This window comes from Phalacrocorax carbo, chromosome 26, assembly GCF_963921805.1.
Source record: "Phalacrocorax carbo chromosome 26, bPhaCar2.1, whole genome shotgun sequence".
Taxonomy (NCBI): domain Eukaryota; kingdom Metazoa; phylum Chordata; class Aves; order Suliformes; family Phalacrocoracidae; genus Phalacrocorax; species Phalacrocorax carbo.
Genome location: NC_087538.1, coordinates 4,781,877 through 4,797,224, shown reverse-complemented (window position 1 = coordinate 4,797,224; position 15,348 = coordinate 4,781,877). Strand labels below are relative to the sequence as shown.

At 67.1% G+C, this 15,348-nt stretch overlaps 4 protein-coding genes across 5 annotated transcripts in view; all 4 read left to right on the top strand.

Annotated features, from left to right (window-relative positions):
- Positions 1–137: 137 nt before the first annotated feature.
- On the top strand, positions 138–2,270 carry MRPS18B (mitochondrial ribosomal protein S18B). The gene is made up of 7 exons (XM_064474036.1): positions 138–294; positions 726–828; positions 939–1,036; positions 1,138–1,206; positions 1,328–1,394; positions 1,828–1,887; positions 1,977–2,270. The coding sequence occupies exons 1-7, from the start codon at positions 148–150 to the stop codon at positions 2,246–2,248; spliced, it is 816 nt and encodes a 271-aa protein (XP_064330106.1). The 5' UTR covers positions 138–147; the 3' UTR covers positions 2,249–2,270.
- A 260-nt stretch (positions 2,271–2,530) lies between these two features.
- ATAT1 (alpha tubulin acetyltransferase 1) lies at positions 2,531–7,753 on the top strand. 2 transcript variants are annotated; one of them, XM_064474041.1, is made up of 10 exons: positions 2,531–2,750; positions 2,944–3,004; positions 3,628–3,719; positions 3,804–3,864; positions 4,736–4,849; positions 4,958–5,059; positions 6,092–6,137; positions 6,251–6,322; positions 6,438–6,615; positions 6,733–7,753. In XM_064474041.1, the coding sequence occupies exons 1-10, from the start codon at positions 2,653–2,655 to the stop codon at positions 6,755–6,757; spliced, it is 849 nt and encodes a 282-aa protein (XP_064330111.1). In that variant the 5' UTR covers positions 2,531–2,652; the 3' UTR covers positions 6,758–7,753. The 2 variants fall into 2 exon arrangements, with proteins under 2 accessions (XP_064330111.1, XP_064330110.1); XM_064474040.1 differs by having other exon boundaries at positions 2,532–2,750; positions 6,248–6,322.
- Positions 7,754–8,109: 356 nt separating this feature from the next.
- C26H6orf136 (chromosome 26 C6orf136 homolog) lies at positions 8,110–12,873 on the top strand. Its single transcript, XM_064474034.1, has 6 exons — positions 8,110–8,363; positions 9,159–9,461; positions 10,188–10,276; positions 10,915–11,115; positions 12,065–12,134; positions 12,622–12,873. The coding sequence occupies exons 1-6, from the start codon at positions 8,235–8,237 to the stop codon at positions 12,838–12,840; spliced, it is 1,011 nt and encodes a 336-aa protein (XP_064330104.1). The 5' UTR covers positions 8,110–8,234; the 3' UTR covers positions 12,841–12,873.
- Positions 12,874–14,993: 2,120 nt separating this feature from the next.
- LOC135317517 (collagen alpha-2(I) chain-like) overlaps positions 14,994–15,348 on the top strand; it is a 5,031-nt gene continuing 4,676 nt past the window's right edge. Inside the window, exon 1 of the mRNA XM_064473809.1 lies at positions 14,994–15,030. Coding sequence (XP_064329879.1) covers positions 14,994–15,030 — 37 coding nt within the window. The remainder of the gene's footprint in view (positions 15,031–15,348) is intronic.

Genomic DNA, 15,348 nt, shown 5'->3' with positions numbered 1-15,348 from the left:
GGCCGTGCCGCCCCCTCCCGCCGAGCCGCGCGTGCGCCGCCGCCTCACCCCACCTCCCCTCCCCCCCGCCCGCGCATGCGCGGCCGCCGCCCGCCATTGTCCGCCGGCCGTGTGGCGCAGTTTTTATTCGGGCAGCCGCGACTGCGCATGCGTGGGGGGCGGGGCCACGCCCCTCGCCGTGACGGAGGCGGGAGGGGCGCGGCTTGCGGCGGCGACAAGATGGCGCTGCTGCAGCTGCTGCTGCGGGCGGCGAGCGGCGGCCTGAGGGGGCCGGGGCGGCCGCAGTGGGCGCGGGTGAGGCGGCGGGGGGAGATCGGGGGCGGGGGAACCGCGGGGCGGGATCGGGGGAAGCGGCTGCGACGCGCCGCCACGTGCGGCGGTGAGGTCATGGGGCGCGGTGACGTCACGGGGCGGTGGTTCGTACCGCGCGCGCGCGGGGGTTTGGGGGGGAGGGGCGGGGTGATGGGCGGGAAGAACCGGGCTCTGCAAGGGGGAGGGGCGGCACAGGCGCGTGCGCCGCTGCTATATGACGTCACGGCGCTGATGTCACAGGCGCCAGCCCCACTTCCTCGTCCTGCACCTCCATAGAGGAAGGGCCTGGTGTGATGTCACAGGCGCCCCTATGATGTCATCGCTCCTCAGGCCAGGTGTTCTGCTGGCTGGGGGAAGAGGGGAGGGCGGCGCCATGTGATGTCACAGCTGTGATGTCACCTGTCCCTCCCCAGGCCCCCTGCAGCACCCAGGCAGCACCCAAGGAACCCCCCAAGGAGCCCCCCACCCCCCCATCCCGCTACCAGGAGCGGCCCTGGGAGTACCTGGAGAGCGAAGGTATGAAAGGGGGGGGGGTGTCCACAACCCCTCCCCCACCCCAAAGACCCCCTCCCCCCAAATAACCCGTCCCCCACCCCCAAAACGACCCCTTCCCCCCACCCCCCCAGAGTACCGCGCCACCTACGGCGACAAACCCGTCTGGCTGGGCTACCGCCGCAACCACAAGGGCGCCATCCCGCCCCAGCGCACCCGCAAGGCCTGTCTGGTGAGGCACTGGGACAAACTGGGACAAACTGGGAGGCACTGGGAGTTGGGGGAGGCGCCCCCTGAGCCTGTGTTTCCCCTCCCCACCCCCCCTTTTCCCAGCGCAAGGGGAAGCCGGTGGGGAACCCCTGCCCCATCTGCCGCGACCGCAACCTCCACGTGGATTTTCGGGTAAGTTTGGGGGGGGTGGGTGAAGATTTGGGGGGCTCCCCTCCCCCCCCGCATCCCCTTTTCCTTCTGTCCCCCCCCACCTTCCTCCCCTCCTCTTCCTCCTTCTTTCCCCCCATCACAGAATGTGAAGCTCCTGGACCAGTTCATCTGCCCCCACTCGGGCGTCATCTTCCACCCCACGCACACAGGTGAGGGCACCCGTGGGCCCTCTGGGGGCACCCATGGGGGCTGTGAGGGCACCCGTGGGGGCAGTGAGGGGTCCCATAGGTCCTGTGGGGGCTGTGAGGGGTCCCACGAGTCCTCTGGGGGCATCTGTGGGTGCTGTGAAGGGACCCAGAGGTGCTCTGAGGGCACCTGTGGGAGCTGTAGGGACACCCGCGGGTGCTGTGAGGGGTCCCATTGGACTTCTGGGGGCACCCATGGGGGCTGTGAGGAGACCTGTGGGTCCTCTGGGGGCACCTATGGGAGCTGTGAAGGGACCCATAGGTCTTCTGGGGGCACCCGTGGGAGATGTAGCAACACCCATAGGTGCTGTGAGGGGTCCTTTGTGTGTCCTCTGTGGACACCCATGGGTGCTCTGGGGGTGCCCCCACAGCCACTGACCATGTTTCTCCCCCCCAGGGGTCTGCATGAAGCAGCACAAGCTCCTGACCAAGGCCATCGCGCAGGCGCAGGACCACGGTGAGCCCCACGGGCGGGCACGGAGGAGCACCCATGGGTGCCCCCCACCCCAGACCCCCTTCACCCACCCCATCCTCACCCTCCCACAGGTCTCCTATGGCTACAAGTTCCCTACGTCCCAGCCCCCCAGGGCGACTTCTCCAACCAACACCCGGCTGTCAGCAGGACCCCGCCAGCGCCTGCCCTGGCCCCTGGCCGCCATTGGTACCCTTGGTACGAGTGGCAGCCTCCTCCCGCCGCCGCTGTCGCCCGCGTCCGCCGCCTCTACAAGGATTACCTGAAGGAAAAAGAAGCCCCGCCGGCGGTGGGGGTGGCCCCCGACACCCCTCCAGCCCCCTCCGTGGAACAGAGCAAAGAATAAAATGTCTAAAACCTCCCCAAAACTTGATTTTATTTTGCTTTTTCTCCTTAGAAGGAGGGGGGGGGAAACTGAGGCGCGGTGCTGAGGAGATGGTGGTCGTGCCGCCAAAATGGCCGCCGCGCCCACAAAATGGCGGTCATGGGGGGGTATATCCCGCCGTGCTTTGCGGGGTGGGGGGGGTGTGCTTCCCGCCGTGCTTTGCGGCGGAGCGGGAAGCTGGTTGCTAAGGGAGGAGAGGCGGGGTTTGGTTGCTAGGGAACGAATGAAGGGGAGGCAGGGATTGGTTTAGCCGTTGCTAAGGGGCGGGGTTAACGGCGGCCGGGCCTAGCGGTGGCGGCGGAACCGGGCCGGGCCCGGCGGTCGGAGGAGGAGGCGGCGGGGCCGGGCCCGGTCGGGGACCGGTCATGGAGTTCCCGTTCGACCTCACACCGGTGCTGGGTGACCGGGTTTGCGTGGTCGATCAACACCTGCGGCCCGCCGGGCGTCGCGGGCCCAACCACCGGTACCGGAGGGGACCTAGGCCTGGGGCCTGGGCCGGCCCCGGGGCATGCTGGGAAACCAAGGGGGAGCGCGGGGCATGCTGGGAAACTGGAGGCCCCATTGCCCGGGCCTGGGGGGTAATTGGGGGCGGGTGGGTAATTATGGGGGAGGGATTTGGGGTTGATGGTGTGTGTCCGTGTGTCCCCCCGGCGCAGGGGGGAGCTGGAGCATCAGCTGAGGGCCGTCATCGACGAGCTGGGCAAGGCCTCGGCCAAGGTGGGGGTTATGGGGGGCTTTGGGGGGGTTGTGAGGGGCTTTGGAGGGGTTAGGGGGGGACAAAGGGGGGGTTATGGGGAGTTAATGGGGGGCTTTGGGGGGGGTTAATGGGGGGCTTTGAGTGGTTATGGGGATACCAGGTTATGGGGGGCTTTGGGGGGGTTAATGGGACCAGTTGGGGGGTAGGGGGGGTTATGGGGAGTTGCTGGGGGGCAGTGAGGGGTTATGGGGAGTTAATGGGGGACAGTGGGGGGTTATGGGGGGCTTTGGGGAGGCACTGGGGGGTTATGGGGGGCACTGGGGGGTTGATGGGGGCAGTGGGTGGGTTAATGGGGGTTATGGGGGATTGATGGGCGGCAGTGGGGGGTTATGGTGGGCTTTGGGGGAGTTGGGGCTAATGGGGATAGTGGGGGGTTGAGGGGGGCTAATGGGGGGCAGTGGGTGGGTTAATGGTGGGTTATGGGGGGGTTAATGGGGGTTATTGGGGGCAGTGGGGGGCTATGGGGGGGTTACAGGGGGCAATGGAGGGGTTAGAGTGGGGCAGTGGGGGATTATGGGGGGTAACGGGGGGGTTACAGGGCACAGTGGGGGTACGGGGGGGGGTAACGGCTCACCCCGCGCAGGCCCAGGGCCTCCCCACCCCTGTCACCAGCGCCACCCGCATGGAGACCAACCGCCACGTCCTCTACATCCTCCGCGACGCCGACGGCCGCCGGTGAGCCCCTCTGTCCCCCCGGGACCCCCCCACCCCGGGGCGACCCCGAGCGACCCCCCAAATCCCTCCCTCTCCCTCCCCCAGGACCCCCAAAAGCGCCGTCATCGGCTTCCTCAAGGTGGGCTACAAGAAACTCTTCCTCCTGGTGAGTTGGGGAGAGGTTCGGGGTCCCCAAAGGTCATTGTGTCCCCCCGAAGGGCCATTTTGTCCCCCCAAAAGGTCATTTTGTGCCCCCAAATGGCCTTTTTGTCCCCCCAAATGGCCATTTTTTCCCCAAAAAAAGTCATTTTGTGACCCCCAAGGGCCATTTTGTGACCCCAACAGCCATTTTTTCCCCCCAAGTGGCCATTTTTCCCCTAAAAAAGTCATTTTGTGACCCCAACAGCCACTTTGTCCCCCCAAGTGGCCATTTTTCCCCAAAAAAGGTCATTTTGTCCCCCCAAATGGTCATTTTTTCCCCCTAAATGGCCATTTTTCCCCCAAAAAAAGTCATTTTGTGACACCCAACAGCCATTTTGTCCCACCAAATGGCCATTTTTCCCAAAAAAAGGTCATTTTGTGCCCCCAAATGGTCATTTTGTCCCACCAAATGGCCATTTTTCCCAAAAAAAAGTCATTTTGTGACCCCCAACAGCCATTTTGTCCCCCCAAATGGCCATTTTTCCCCAAAAAAGGTCATTTTGTGACCCCCAACAGCCATTTTGTCCCCCCAAATGGCCATTTTTCCCCAAAAAAGGTCATTTTGTGCCCCCAAATGGTCATTTTTTCCCCGCAAATGGCCATTTTCCCCCCAAAAAAGTCATTTTGTGCCCCCAGACACAATTCTGTTCCGCCGATGGCCATTTTCTGCCCCCAAACGGTCATTTTGTCCCCCCAAACGGCCATTTTTTCCCCCCAAAAAAGTCATTCTGTGACCCCCAAACACAATTTTGTGCCCCCGATGGCCATTGTGTCCCCCCAAAGGGCCATTGTGTCCCCCCAAACGGCCATTTTGTGGGTGTTTCCCCCCCCCCCAGGACCGTAACGGCGCCCACAACGAAGCGGAACCTCTTTGCGTCTTGGATTTTTACATCCACGAATCGCTGCAGCGACACGGTTACGGGCTGGAGCTTTTCCAGCACATGCTGCAGGTAACGAGAGAAGCCAAAAAAAAACAACCCACCCCAAACTGGGGGGAGGACGGGACGCAAAGGGACGTTGGGGACCCCCCCAAACCCCGCTTTACCCCCCCATCGCAGAGCGAGAGGGTGGATCCCTGGCGTTTGGCCGTCGACCGACCCTCCGAGAAGCTCCTGGCTTTTCTCCGCAAACACTACGGCCTCACCGACGCCATCCCACAGGTATGTGGGGGGGGGACACACACGCTGGGGACATCCCTGGGGTGCCCCCCACCCTTCCCGGGGTGCCCTGCCCTCCTGGGGTGCCCCCACCCGCGGGATGTATCACCCGTCTTGTCCTTTTAGAGGATAAACGGTCTCTGGGCTTCACCAAGTTGAGGTGAAACCGTGAGAATTACCCCGGGGGGGCCCAAATCACCCCAATTTTTTACTCCAAGGAGGGGGTGGAGCCTCAGGAATTGCCCTGAGGGGTTAAATTACCCCAAAAATTAAGCATATGAGGGGGTGGAGCCTCAGGATTTGCCCTGGGGAGGTTAAATTACCCCAATTTTTTACTCCAAGGAGGGGGTGGAGCCTCAGGATTTGCCCTGGGGGGGTTAAATCACCCCAAAAATTCACCCTACGAGGGGGTGGAGCCTCAGGATTTGCTCGGGGGGGGGTTAAATCACCCCAAAAATTCACCCTACGAGGGGGTGGAGCCTCAGGATTTGCCTGGGGGGGATTAAATCACCCCAAAAATTCACCCTACGAGGGGGTGGAGCCTCAGGATTTGCTCGGGGGGGGTTAAATCACCCCAAAAATTAACCATATGAGGGGGTGGAGCCTCAGGATTTGCCCGGGGGGGGTTAAATCACCCCAAAAATTCACCCTACGAGGGGGTGGAGCCTCAGGATTTGCTCGGGGGGGGTTAAATCACCCCAAAAATTAACCATATGAGGGGGTGGAGCCTCAGGATTTGCCCGGGGGGGGTTAAATCACCCCAAAAATTCACCCTACGAGGGGGTGGAGCCTCAGGATTTGCCCAGGGGGTTTAAATCACGCCAAAAATTAAGCATATGAGGGGGTGGAGCCTCAGGATTTGCCCTGGGGGGGTTTAAATCACCCCAAAAATTCACCCTACGAGGGGGCGGAGCCTCAGGATTTGCCCGTGGTGGGTAAGTCACCCCACAAATTTGCCTGGGGGGGATGGGGAGGGTTGGGGGGGGGGTGGGGCAGGGAGAGCAGCCCCTCACCCCCCAGCCTTCCTCCCTCCAGGTGAACAACTTCGTCATCTTCGAGGGTTTCTTCTCCAACCGACCGGGTGAGTTTTGGGGGGGGGGGGGTTTGGGTAGTTTGGGGGTTACAAGGGGGTGGGGAGGGGCACAAAGCGACCCCCCCCAGCCCCTAATTGTGTGTGTCCCCCCTCCGCAGCAGCCCCCCCTCGCCGCCCACCCCCCAAGCGCCCGGAGGAGGAGATTAAGCCCTACTCGCTGTCGGAGCGCGACTGTAAGGCAGCGCCCGGGGAATGGGGAAACTGAGGCACGGCCCCGCCCTGGGCCCCGCCCTTTCGCCCGGTTAAAGGGGGCGGGGCCTCACCTGGCCCTCAACCAATCATCTACAGTCTTACGGGAAGAGGCGGAGCCTCCGTGGCCCTTCAACTTGACCTCGGGGCGAGCCGGGGGTTCACCGGTACGCGGCAGCCTCCGGCCGTTCCTCCTGCGGCGGGAGACGCCGGACGGACAGACGGAGCCCCGGCCGCCGGACGGACGGACGGATGCCCCCCAGCACCGCCGCGCCAGGTGGGCTGCTCTTCATTTTTCCTCTTTATTTTTCTCAATTTTGCATTTTTTGGCCTCGTTTTGCACTGCCCCCCGCCTCCCACCCCATCACCCAACGCTGTTTTCTCGCCCCCGCAGCTCCCTCGGGCGCGCCGGTCGCTGAGCCCCATGGCAGCTCTCCCCACGGCGGGGCCGTGGGGGGCTCGGTGCCCGCTGGGTGTGGGGCGGGGGGACGTGGGGTGCCCCACAGGTGCCCCATGGGTGCCCCCTCCCTGCCCCATAGCCCCTATGGGTGCCTGTCCCCACCCCAGAGTCCTACTGGGTGCCTATCCCCGTCCCTGTGGGTGCCCTTCCCTGCCCCATAGCTCCCCCGGGTGCTAGTGACTGCTCCACAGCTCACCCGGGTGCTAGTGACTGCCCCACGGGTGCCCCCTTCCTGCCCCACGGCTCCCACAGGTGCCTGTCCCTGCCCCACGGGTGCCCCCTTCCTGCCCCACAGCTCCCACAGGTGCCTGTCCTCACCCTATGGGTGCCCCCTTCCTGCCCCACGGCTCCCATGGGTGCCTGTCCCCACCCCACGGGCGCCCTTCCCAGCCCCACAGCTCCCATGGGTGCCTGTCCCCACCCCACAGGTGCCCCCTTCCTGCCCCACGGCTCCCATGGGTGCCTGTCTCTGCCCCATGGGTTCACCCTTTCCTGCCCCACGGCTCCCATGGGTGCCTGTCCCCACCCCACAGGTGCCCCCTTCCTGCCCCACGGCTCCCACAGGTGCCTGTCCTCACCCTAAGTGTGCCCCCTTCCTGCCCCACGGCTCCCATGGGTGCCTGTCCCCACCCCACGGGCGCCCTTCCCAGCCCCACAGCTCCCATGGGTGCCCCCTTCCTGCCCCACAGTTCCCATGGGTGCCTGTCCCAACCCCACGGGTGCCCTTCCCAGCCCCACAGCTCCCATGGGTGCCCCCTTCCTGCCCCACAGCTCCCCGTCACCAGTCCGTGCCCCACGGGTGCCCCCTTCCTGCACTACAGCCCCTGTATGTGATCGTCGTGCCCCACGCAGCACCCACGGGTGCCCTTCCCCACCCCACGGCCCCAGGGGGCGGGACCTTCCCCCGCCCCCACCCTGTTTTTGGTTACATTTCAATAAAAACGGTGACTCTGAAGTTAGCGGTCTTCGTTCTGTCAGGGCGGGGGCGTGGCCTCGTCGAGCCCCGCCCATTCGCCGAGACTTTATTGGTCCTTACCCACGCTCTTGTGGGGTTTTGCTCGGCCCCCAGCCGCAGAGCCGCCCTCCTATTGGCTGCCGCCGAGCTGGCCCCTCCCCACGCACCGGGGGATTGATGGGCTCGGCCCCCTTGGTGAGGACGACTGCGCATGCGCGTCCTGCCTTCTTCCCGCCCCGCGCAGGCGCGTGGCCCTCCCCGCCCACCGGGCGTGCACGCCCGCCCGGTCACCTTCCCCAGCGCGCCTTCAGTCCGCGCATGCGCACGGCGCACACACACGCTTACCGCGCCTGCGCGCTGGGGCGCGGCGTGGGCGGGACCAGCGCGAGCCGGCGGCGGCCGCGCAGGCGCAGTGGGAGCTGCCGGCGTGAGGCGCGGTGCTGCCCAGGCGAAGCCGGGGGGGGGGGTGGTGTTTTCCGCCATGTACCGGCACGGCACGGCCGCCGCTGCCCGCCTCCGCCCCGCAGCCCCGCTCCGCGCCTGGGCCCCGCCACGGCCCGCCGCGACTGGCCCCGACTCGCCGCGCCGCCGGTACCGAGCGCGGCCGCAGGTGAGGGGCGGGGGGAAGCGGGGCCGTCCTGAGGGGCCGGGGCCGTCCTGAGGGGACGGGGCGGGGCCGTGCTGAGGGGGCGGTGCTATGCAAACGAGCGCCGCGAGGGGGCGTGGTTGCGCAATAGGGGGAGGGCGCTCCTGGGGAAGGGGGCGTGGCTACACAGCCTCGGAGAGAAGCGAGGCGGGACAGATTGAGCGGGTGGGCGTGGCTACGCAAATAGACCGCGGTGGTGAAGCGAGGTGGGCGGGGCCTATTCTTGTTTTGGGGCGGGGCTATGCAAATCGTCTGCGTGGACGAGAAGGTGGTGTGCTGGAGCGTGGTTATGCAAATAGACACCATGGAATAGGCAGAGCGGGTGCTCCGGGGGGCGTGGCTATGCAAATGAATGCCGCAGAAGGTGAGGTGGGTGCTCTGGGAGGAGGGGGCGTGGTTATGCAAATAGACCGGGAGCAGGTTCTGGTGGGGAAGGCGGCTAAGGGGCGGGGCCTGCACCTTGGGGGCGGGGCCGTGGGTGGCAGAGGGTCCCCCGTGTGGGGCGGAGCCGTCCCCCCATGGGGCAGACCCATCCTTGGGGGTCCTGCCAGACTCCCCACAGGGCAGATCCCCCCACCAATGGGGCAGATCCATCCTTTGGGGTCCTGCCAGGTTCCCCATGGGTCAGATCCCCCCTCCCATGGGACAGCTCTGCCCTGGGGGGTCCTGCCGGGTGCCCCACAGCCCAGACCCCCCCACCCCCAAGCTATGGGGCAGCTCCCCATCCCCCCATGGGGACCTTGCCCCCCTCCCCCCCAGGACCTGGAGCCCACCCGGGGCCACGTTCCGGCGCTGCCCCTCCTGCCCCCCCCGCGTCCCCCCCCGGCCCGGCTCCCCGGCAGCCCCCACGCGCTGTCACCCCTCGAGGGGATGGAGGGTGACATCACCACGGTGGATGGCCATCGGGAGGATGACATCGCCGTCCGCGAGGCTCCCGCCGCCTCCCTCCTCCTCCTCCTGCGGCCCCCCGCCCCCTTCCTGACCCCCGCCGGGCCCCCCCGCCGCCCCCCGCCCAGCATGGAGGAGCACCTGGCCGTCATGCACGAGAAGCTGCAGCACGAGGTGACGGGAGGGTGACGTCACAGTGACGTCACGGGGTGGGGGAGGGGCGGGGGGGCACCCTACCCCGGCCATAGGGCGCGTCACCTATAGGTGGTGGCGGGGTGGGCTGGGTGACACCGGGGGGGGGGAGTGACAAGGGGGTGTGTGTGTGATGAGATTGGGGCATGTGACAAGGTGGGTTGACAAAATGGGGGGGGTGACAAGTTTGGGAGGAGGGTGACACGGTGAGGGTGACAATGTGGGGGGGTTGCGGGATGAGATCGGGGTATGTGACAAGGTGGGGTGACAAGAAAAGGGGGTGACAATATTGGGCGGAAGGTGACAAGATATGGGGTGACGAGGTCGGGGGGGTGAAGAGATGGGGTGACAAGACTGGGAGGGTGACAAGGTGACAACATGAGGGTGACGAGGTGGGGGGTGTGATGAGATTGGGGTATGTGACAAGATGGGGTGACAAAATGGGGGGGTGACACGTTTGGGGGGAGGGTGACACGGTGGAGGAGGGGTGACATGGATGAGGGTGACAAGTTTTGGGGGGGACACATGGGGGTGTGACAGGATGGTGGGTGACAACATGGGGAGGGGAACCCCTGAGCCCCCCCCTACAGCCGCCCCCATGGTGGTGACACCCGGGGGGGCTCTGTGTCCCTGCGGGGTGGGGGGGGAGGGGGGCCACACCCCTCCCCCAACCCCCCTGACCCTCCCCCCTCTTCCCCCCCCCCGCAGCTCCCCAATTTCTTCCTGAAAATCCCCGACTACAGCCTCTACGCCCCCGACGTCGAGTTCATCCACCCCCAGCTGCGCCTGCACACGCGGTGAGCGACACCCTGTGACCGGGGGGGTCCTGGCGGGGGGGGGGTCCTGGCGCTGGGGGGGGCGTCCTGGCGCAGGGAGGGGTCCTGGTGGAGGGGGATCCTGGCACGGGGGGGTCCTGGCGGGGGGGGGGTCCTGGTGGAGGGGGGTCCTGGTGCGGGAGGGGTCCTGGTGGGGGGGGTCTTGGCGCAGGGAGGGGTCCTGGTGGAGGGGGATCCTGGCACGGGGGGGTCCTGGCAGGGGGGGGGTCCTGGCGGTGGGGGGGGTCCTGGCGGGGGGGGGGGGCCCTGGCATGGGGGGGGGGGTCCTGGCGGGGGGGGGGGCGTCCTGGCGCAGGGAGGGGTCCTGGTGGAGGGGGATCCTGGCACGGGGGGGTCCTGATGTGGGAGGGGTCCTGGTGGGGGGGTTTCTGGTGGGGGGGTCCTGGCGGTGGGGGGGGGTTCCTGGTGCAGGTGGGGGGTCCTGACATGCGAGGGGGGGGGGACGTGACACGCAAGGGGGGGGTGGTGACACGGGGGTGGGGTCGTACCGCGACACGTAAGGGAGGTTGGTGACACAGGGCGGGTCATGACGCGGGGGGGGGGGGTGGTGACACGGCGGGGGGCGCCGGGGCCGTGACGGCGCCGGGCGTGCCCCCCAGCGGGCGGCCCATGTACCAGGTGGCGGTGGCGCTGTGCCGGGCCGTGGCGTGGGGGTACTTCGCCAGCCTGCGGCTGGAGGTGCTGGCGCTGACCCGGCACCCCGAGGACTGGAGCATCCGGGCGCGCTGGCGCCTGACGGGGCTCCCCCTCCACCTCTGCCTGCTCCGCTTCTACCGCCGCGACAAGCGCCAGCTCCTCCGGTCAGCACCGCGTCCCCCCCTCGTCGCCCGCTGTCACCCCCTGACACCCTTTGTCACCCCCTCGACACTCTTTGTCACCCCCTTTGTCACCCTTTCTCACCTCCTTGTCACCCCCTTGATGCCCGCCGGCACCCCCTCGTCGCCCGCTGTCACCCCCGACACCCTTTTGTCACCCCCCTTGTCACCCGCTGTCACCCCCCGACACCCTTTGTCACCCCCCCAGCACTCTGTCACCACCTTGTCACCCTTTCTCATCTCCTTGTCACCCGCTGTCACCCTGACACCCTTTGTCACCCCCTTGCCACCCCCCAACACCCTTTGTCATCCCCTTGTCACCCTTTCTTACCTCCTTGTCACCCCTGACACACTTTTGTCACCGCGCTGTCACCCCCTTGTCACCCTTTGTCACCCCCTTGGTGCCTGCTGTCACCCCCTGACACCCTTTGTCACCCCCTTGGTGCCTGCTGTCACCCCCTTGTCACCCTTTGTCACCCCCTCGGCACCCTCTGACACTCTTTGTCACCCCCTGACACCCTTTCTCATCTCCTTGTCACCCTTTGTCACCCTCATCACCGGTTCTCACCCCAACACCCTGTCACCCCTCATCACCCTTTGTCACCCCCTTGTCACCCTTTATCACCCCCCGTTATCCTTTGTCACCCGCTGACCCTCTGTCACCCCCTTGCCAACCTTTGTCACCCCCCTGTCACCGTTTTTTACCCCCTTGTCACCCCTTTGTCACCCCGTCCCCGTCACCCTGTGGCCCAACAACCCTCGTCCCCGATGTCCCCGTGTCCCTGTCACCGGTGGCCCGACAGCCCCGTGTCCCCCTTGTCACTGTGACCCGTCACCCCCGTGGTCCTGCGGCCCCCGTGTCCCCCCGTGACCCCCCTGTGACCCCGTGTCCCCCCGTGACCCCGCGCCGCCCCCTGACTCCGTCCCCCCCCAGGTCCTACGACGCCTTCTCCACCTTCTTCCTCAACTCGCAGGGGCTCATTCGCTGCCACCGCGTGGACAAGGTACGGCGGGGGGTCACGGGGGGACACGGGGGTCACGGGGGGTCACGGGGGGTCATGGGGTCACGGGGGGACACGGGGGTCACGGGGGGACACGGGGTCACACGGGGACATGGGGTCACGGGGGGACACAGGGCCATGGGGGGACATGGGGACACGGGATGTTGGGGGGACATGGGGGGGTCACAGGGGACACGGGGGGGTCACAGGGGACACGGGGACAGGGGGTCATGGGGGTCACCGGGTCACAGGGGGTCATGGGGACACACGGGGGGACATGGGGGGATGGGGGGACACAGTGACATAGGAGGTCACGGGGGATATGGGGGGGTCACGGGGGACACGGGGTCATGGGGGGACACAGGGGGTCACGGGGGGACATGGGGGTCACGGGGGGACATGAGGACATGGAGGGGACACGGGGGTACATGGGGGGACACGGGGGGACCCCACACTGTCGTGCCCCCCCCCAATTCTCCCCCCCCCCCAGCTGATGCCGGCCCCCACGGCCGTGGCCGAGGCCAAGAAGCTGCTGGTGGCGGCGGCGGCGGCGGCGCTGGGTGAGCCGGGGGGCGCCTTTCGGCTCAGCCTGAAGCCCCCCCCCCGCCCCGGGGGACCCCTGATTCCCCACAGCCCCCCCCCACCGCGCCCCCCGCCCCTCCCCCAGCGCCCCCCGCCCCTCCCCCCCGCCCCTCCCCCCCGCCTTTAACTTAATGTACAGAATAAAAACCAGACGCTCGTGTCCCCGACCGGGGAGGTGTATTGGGGGGGGGTGGGGGGGGATGTCCCTGGGTGCCCCGGGCGCCCCCGGGCGCCTCAGCCCAGCTCCTCCCGGCTCTTCCCCGCTTTCCGGGGCATCTTGCGGGAGCTGGCGTCCTCCAGCTCCTTGGCCTGGTAGTAGTGGGGGGCGACCTCCAGCAGCCACGCGGCCTCGATCTCGATCACCTGGGGGGCAGGAGGGGGCGCTTGGCGGTCCTGGGGAGCGGCGACGCCCCCAAACCCACGGCGACACCCCCAAACCCACAGTGACACCCCCAAACCCAAAGTGACACCCCCAAACCCACGGCGACACCCCCAAACCCACAGTGACACCCCCAAACCCACAGCGACACCCCCATGCCAACACCCCCATCCCCACGGCGACACCCCCAAACCCACGGCGACACCCCCATCCCCACGCCGACACCCCTGTCCCCACAGCGACACCCCCATGCCAACACCCCCATCCCCACGGCAACACCCCCAAACCCACGGCAACACCCCCAAACCCACAGCGACACCCCCGTCCCACAGCGACACCCCCAAACCCACAGCGACACCCCCATCCCCACAGCGACACCCCCAAACCCACAGCGACACCCCCATCCCCACAGCGACACCCCCGTCCCCACAGCGACACCCCCAAACCCACGGTGACACCCCCGTCCCCACAGCGACACCCCCATCCCCACAGCGACACCCCCATCCCACGGCGACACCCCCATCCCCACAGCGACACCCCCATCCCCACGGCGACACCCCCATCCCCACGGCGACACCCCCCATCCCCATGCCAGCACCCCGACAGCGACACCCCCACGCTGAAACCCCCACCCCCCACAGTGACACCCCCCATCACCATGCCAACAGCCCCACCCCCACAGCGACACCCCCACCCCCCACAGTGACCCCCCCCCACCCCCACAGTGACACCCCATCCCCACAGTGACACCCACAAACCCACAGTGACACCCCCACCCCCACAGCGACACCCCCATCCCCACAGTGACACCCCCATCCCCACACCGACACCCCCACCCCCACAGTGACACCCCATCCCCACAGTGACCCCCCCCCCACCCCCACAGTGACACCCCCATCCCCACAGTGACACCCACAAACCCACAGTGACACCCCCCACCCCCACAGCGACACCCCCACCCCCACAGTGACCCCCCCCCCACCCCCACAGTGACACCCCCATCCCCACAGTGACACCCACAAACCCACAGTGACACCCCCACCCCCACAGCGACACCCCCATCCCCACAGTGACACCCCCATCCCCACACCGACACCCCCACCCCCACAGTGACACCCCCATCCCCACACCGGCACCCCCATCCCCACAGTGACACCACCAAACCCACAGTGACACCCCCGTCCCCACAGTGACAACCCCACCCCAACACCTCCGGCCCCACGCCACCCCCCCCACTCCCACAGTGACCCCCCCCCACCCCCACAGAGCCACCCCCATCCCCACACCCGGCACCCCCACCCCCACAGTGACACCCACAAACCCACAGTGACACCCCCGTCTCCACAGCGACACCCACAAACCCACAGTGACACCCCCATCCCCACAGTGACACCCACAAACCCACAGTGACACCCCCACCCCAACACCTCCGGCCCCACAGCGAACCACCCACCCCCACAGTGACCCCCACCCCCACAGTGACCCCCCCGCCCCCCACCTGCCGCATGAACTCCTTGGTGGTGAAGACGAGCTCGTGGTAGAGCACCCAGCGCGGCTGCGCCCCGAACAGGCGCTGTTGGGGTGCACGAAGACGGGCTGCTGGTGCTTGGCCGTGCGGTACCCCGACCCCGCGTCAGCCGCGCCGCGTGGTAGAAGAAGCCGGCGGTGATGGCCTGGGGGGGTGACATTGGGGGGGGGGCGTCAGGGGGGGTGCCGGGGGGTGTTCGGGGGGGAAATGGGGGTCCCAGGAGGGGAAACTGGGGTCCCATGGGGGTCTGAGGGAAATTTGGGGGGTCCCAGGAAGGGAAATGCGGGTCCCAGGAGGGGAAATGGGGGTCCCGGGGGGGAAATAGGGGTCCCATGGGGGTCTGAGGGAAATTTGGGGGGTCCCAGGGTGGGAAATGGGGGTCCCAGGGGGTGATCAGGGCGCCGGGGCATGTTAGGAGGGGAAATAAGGGTCCCTGGGAGGGTCTGAGGGAAAATTTGGGGGGTCCCAGGGCGTGAAATGGGGTCCCAGGGGGGTGATCGGGGTGCTGGGGGGTGTTAGGAGGGGAAATGGGGGTCCCAAGAGGGGAAACTGGGGTCCCATGGGGGTCTGAGGGAAATTTGGGGGGTCCCAGGGCGTGAAATGGGGGTCCCAGGGGGGTGATCGGGGTGCTGGGGGGTGTTAGGAGGGGAAATGGGGGTCCCAGGAGGGGAAACTGGGGTCCCGAGGGGGTCTGAGGGAAATTTGGGGGGTCCAGGAAGGGAAATGCG

Excerpts from the sequence above, each read along its gene's own strand:
- MRPS18B (XM_064474036.1), top strand. The coding sequence starts at position 148 with ATGCGTGGGGGGCGGGGCCACGCCCCTCGCCGTGACGGAGGCGGGAGG. Across the intron at positions 1,207-1,327 it reads ACCTCCACGTGGATTTTCGG|AATGTGAAGCTCCTGGACCA; the intron begins GTAAGTTTGGGG and ends CCCCCATCACAG. Across the intron at positions 1,888-1,976 it reads CGCGCAGGCGCAGGACCACG|GTCTCCTATGGCTACAAGTT; the intron begins GTGAGCCCCACG and ends ACCCTCCCACAG.
- ATAT1 (XM_064474040.1), top strand. The coding sequence starts at position 2,653 with ATGGAGTTCCCGTTCGACCTCACACCGGTGCTGGGTGACCGGGTTTGC. Across the intron at positions 2,751-2,943 it reads CGTCGCGGGCCCAACCACCG|GGGGGAGCTGGAGCATCAGC; the intron begins GTACCGGAGGGG and ends CCCCCGGCGCAG. Across the intron at positions 3,865-4,735 it reads ACAAGAAACTCTTCCTCCTG|GACCGTAACGGCGCCCACAA; the intron begins GTGAGTTGGGGA and ends CCCCCCCCCCAG.
- C26H6orf136 (XM_064474034.1), top strand. The coding sequence starts at position 8,235 with ATGTACCGGCACGGCACGGCCGCCGCTGCCCGCCTCCGCCCCGCAGCC. Across the intron at positions 10,277-10,914 it reads CAGCTGCGCCTGCACACGCG|CGGGCGGCCCATGTACCAGG; the intron begins GTGAGCGACACC and ends CGTGCCCCCCAG. Across the intron at positions 12,135-12,621 it reads GCTGCCACCGCGTGGACAAG|CTGATGCCGGCCCCCACGGC; the intron begins GTACGGCGGGGG and ends CCCCCCCCCCAG.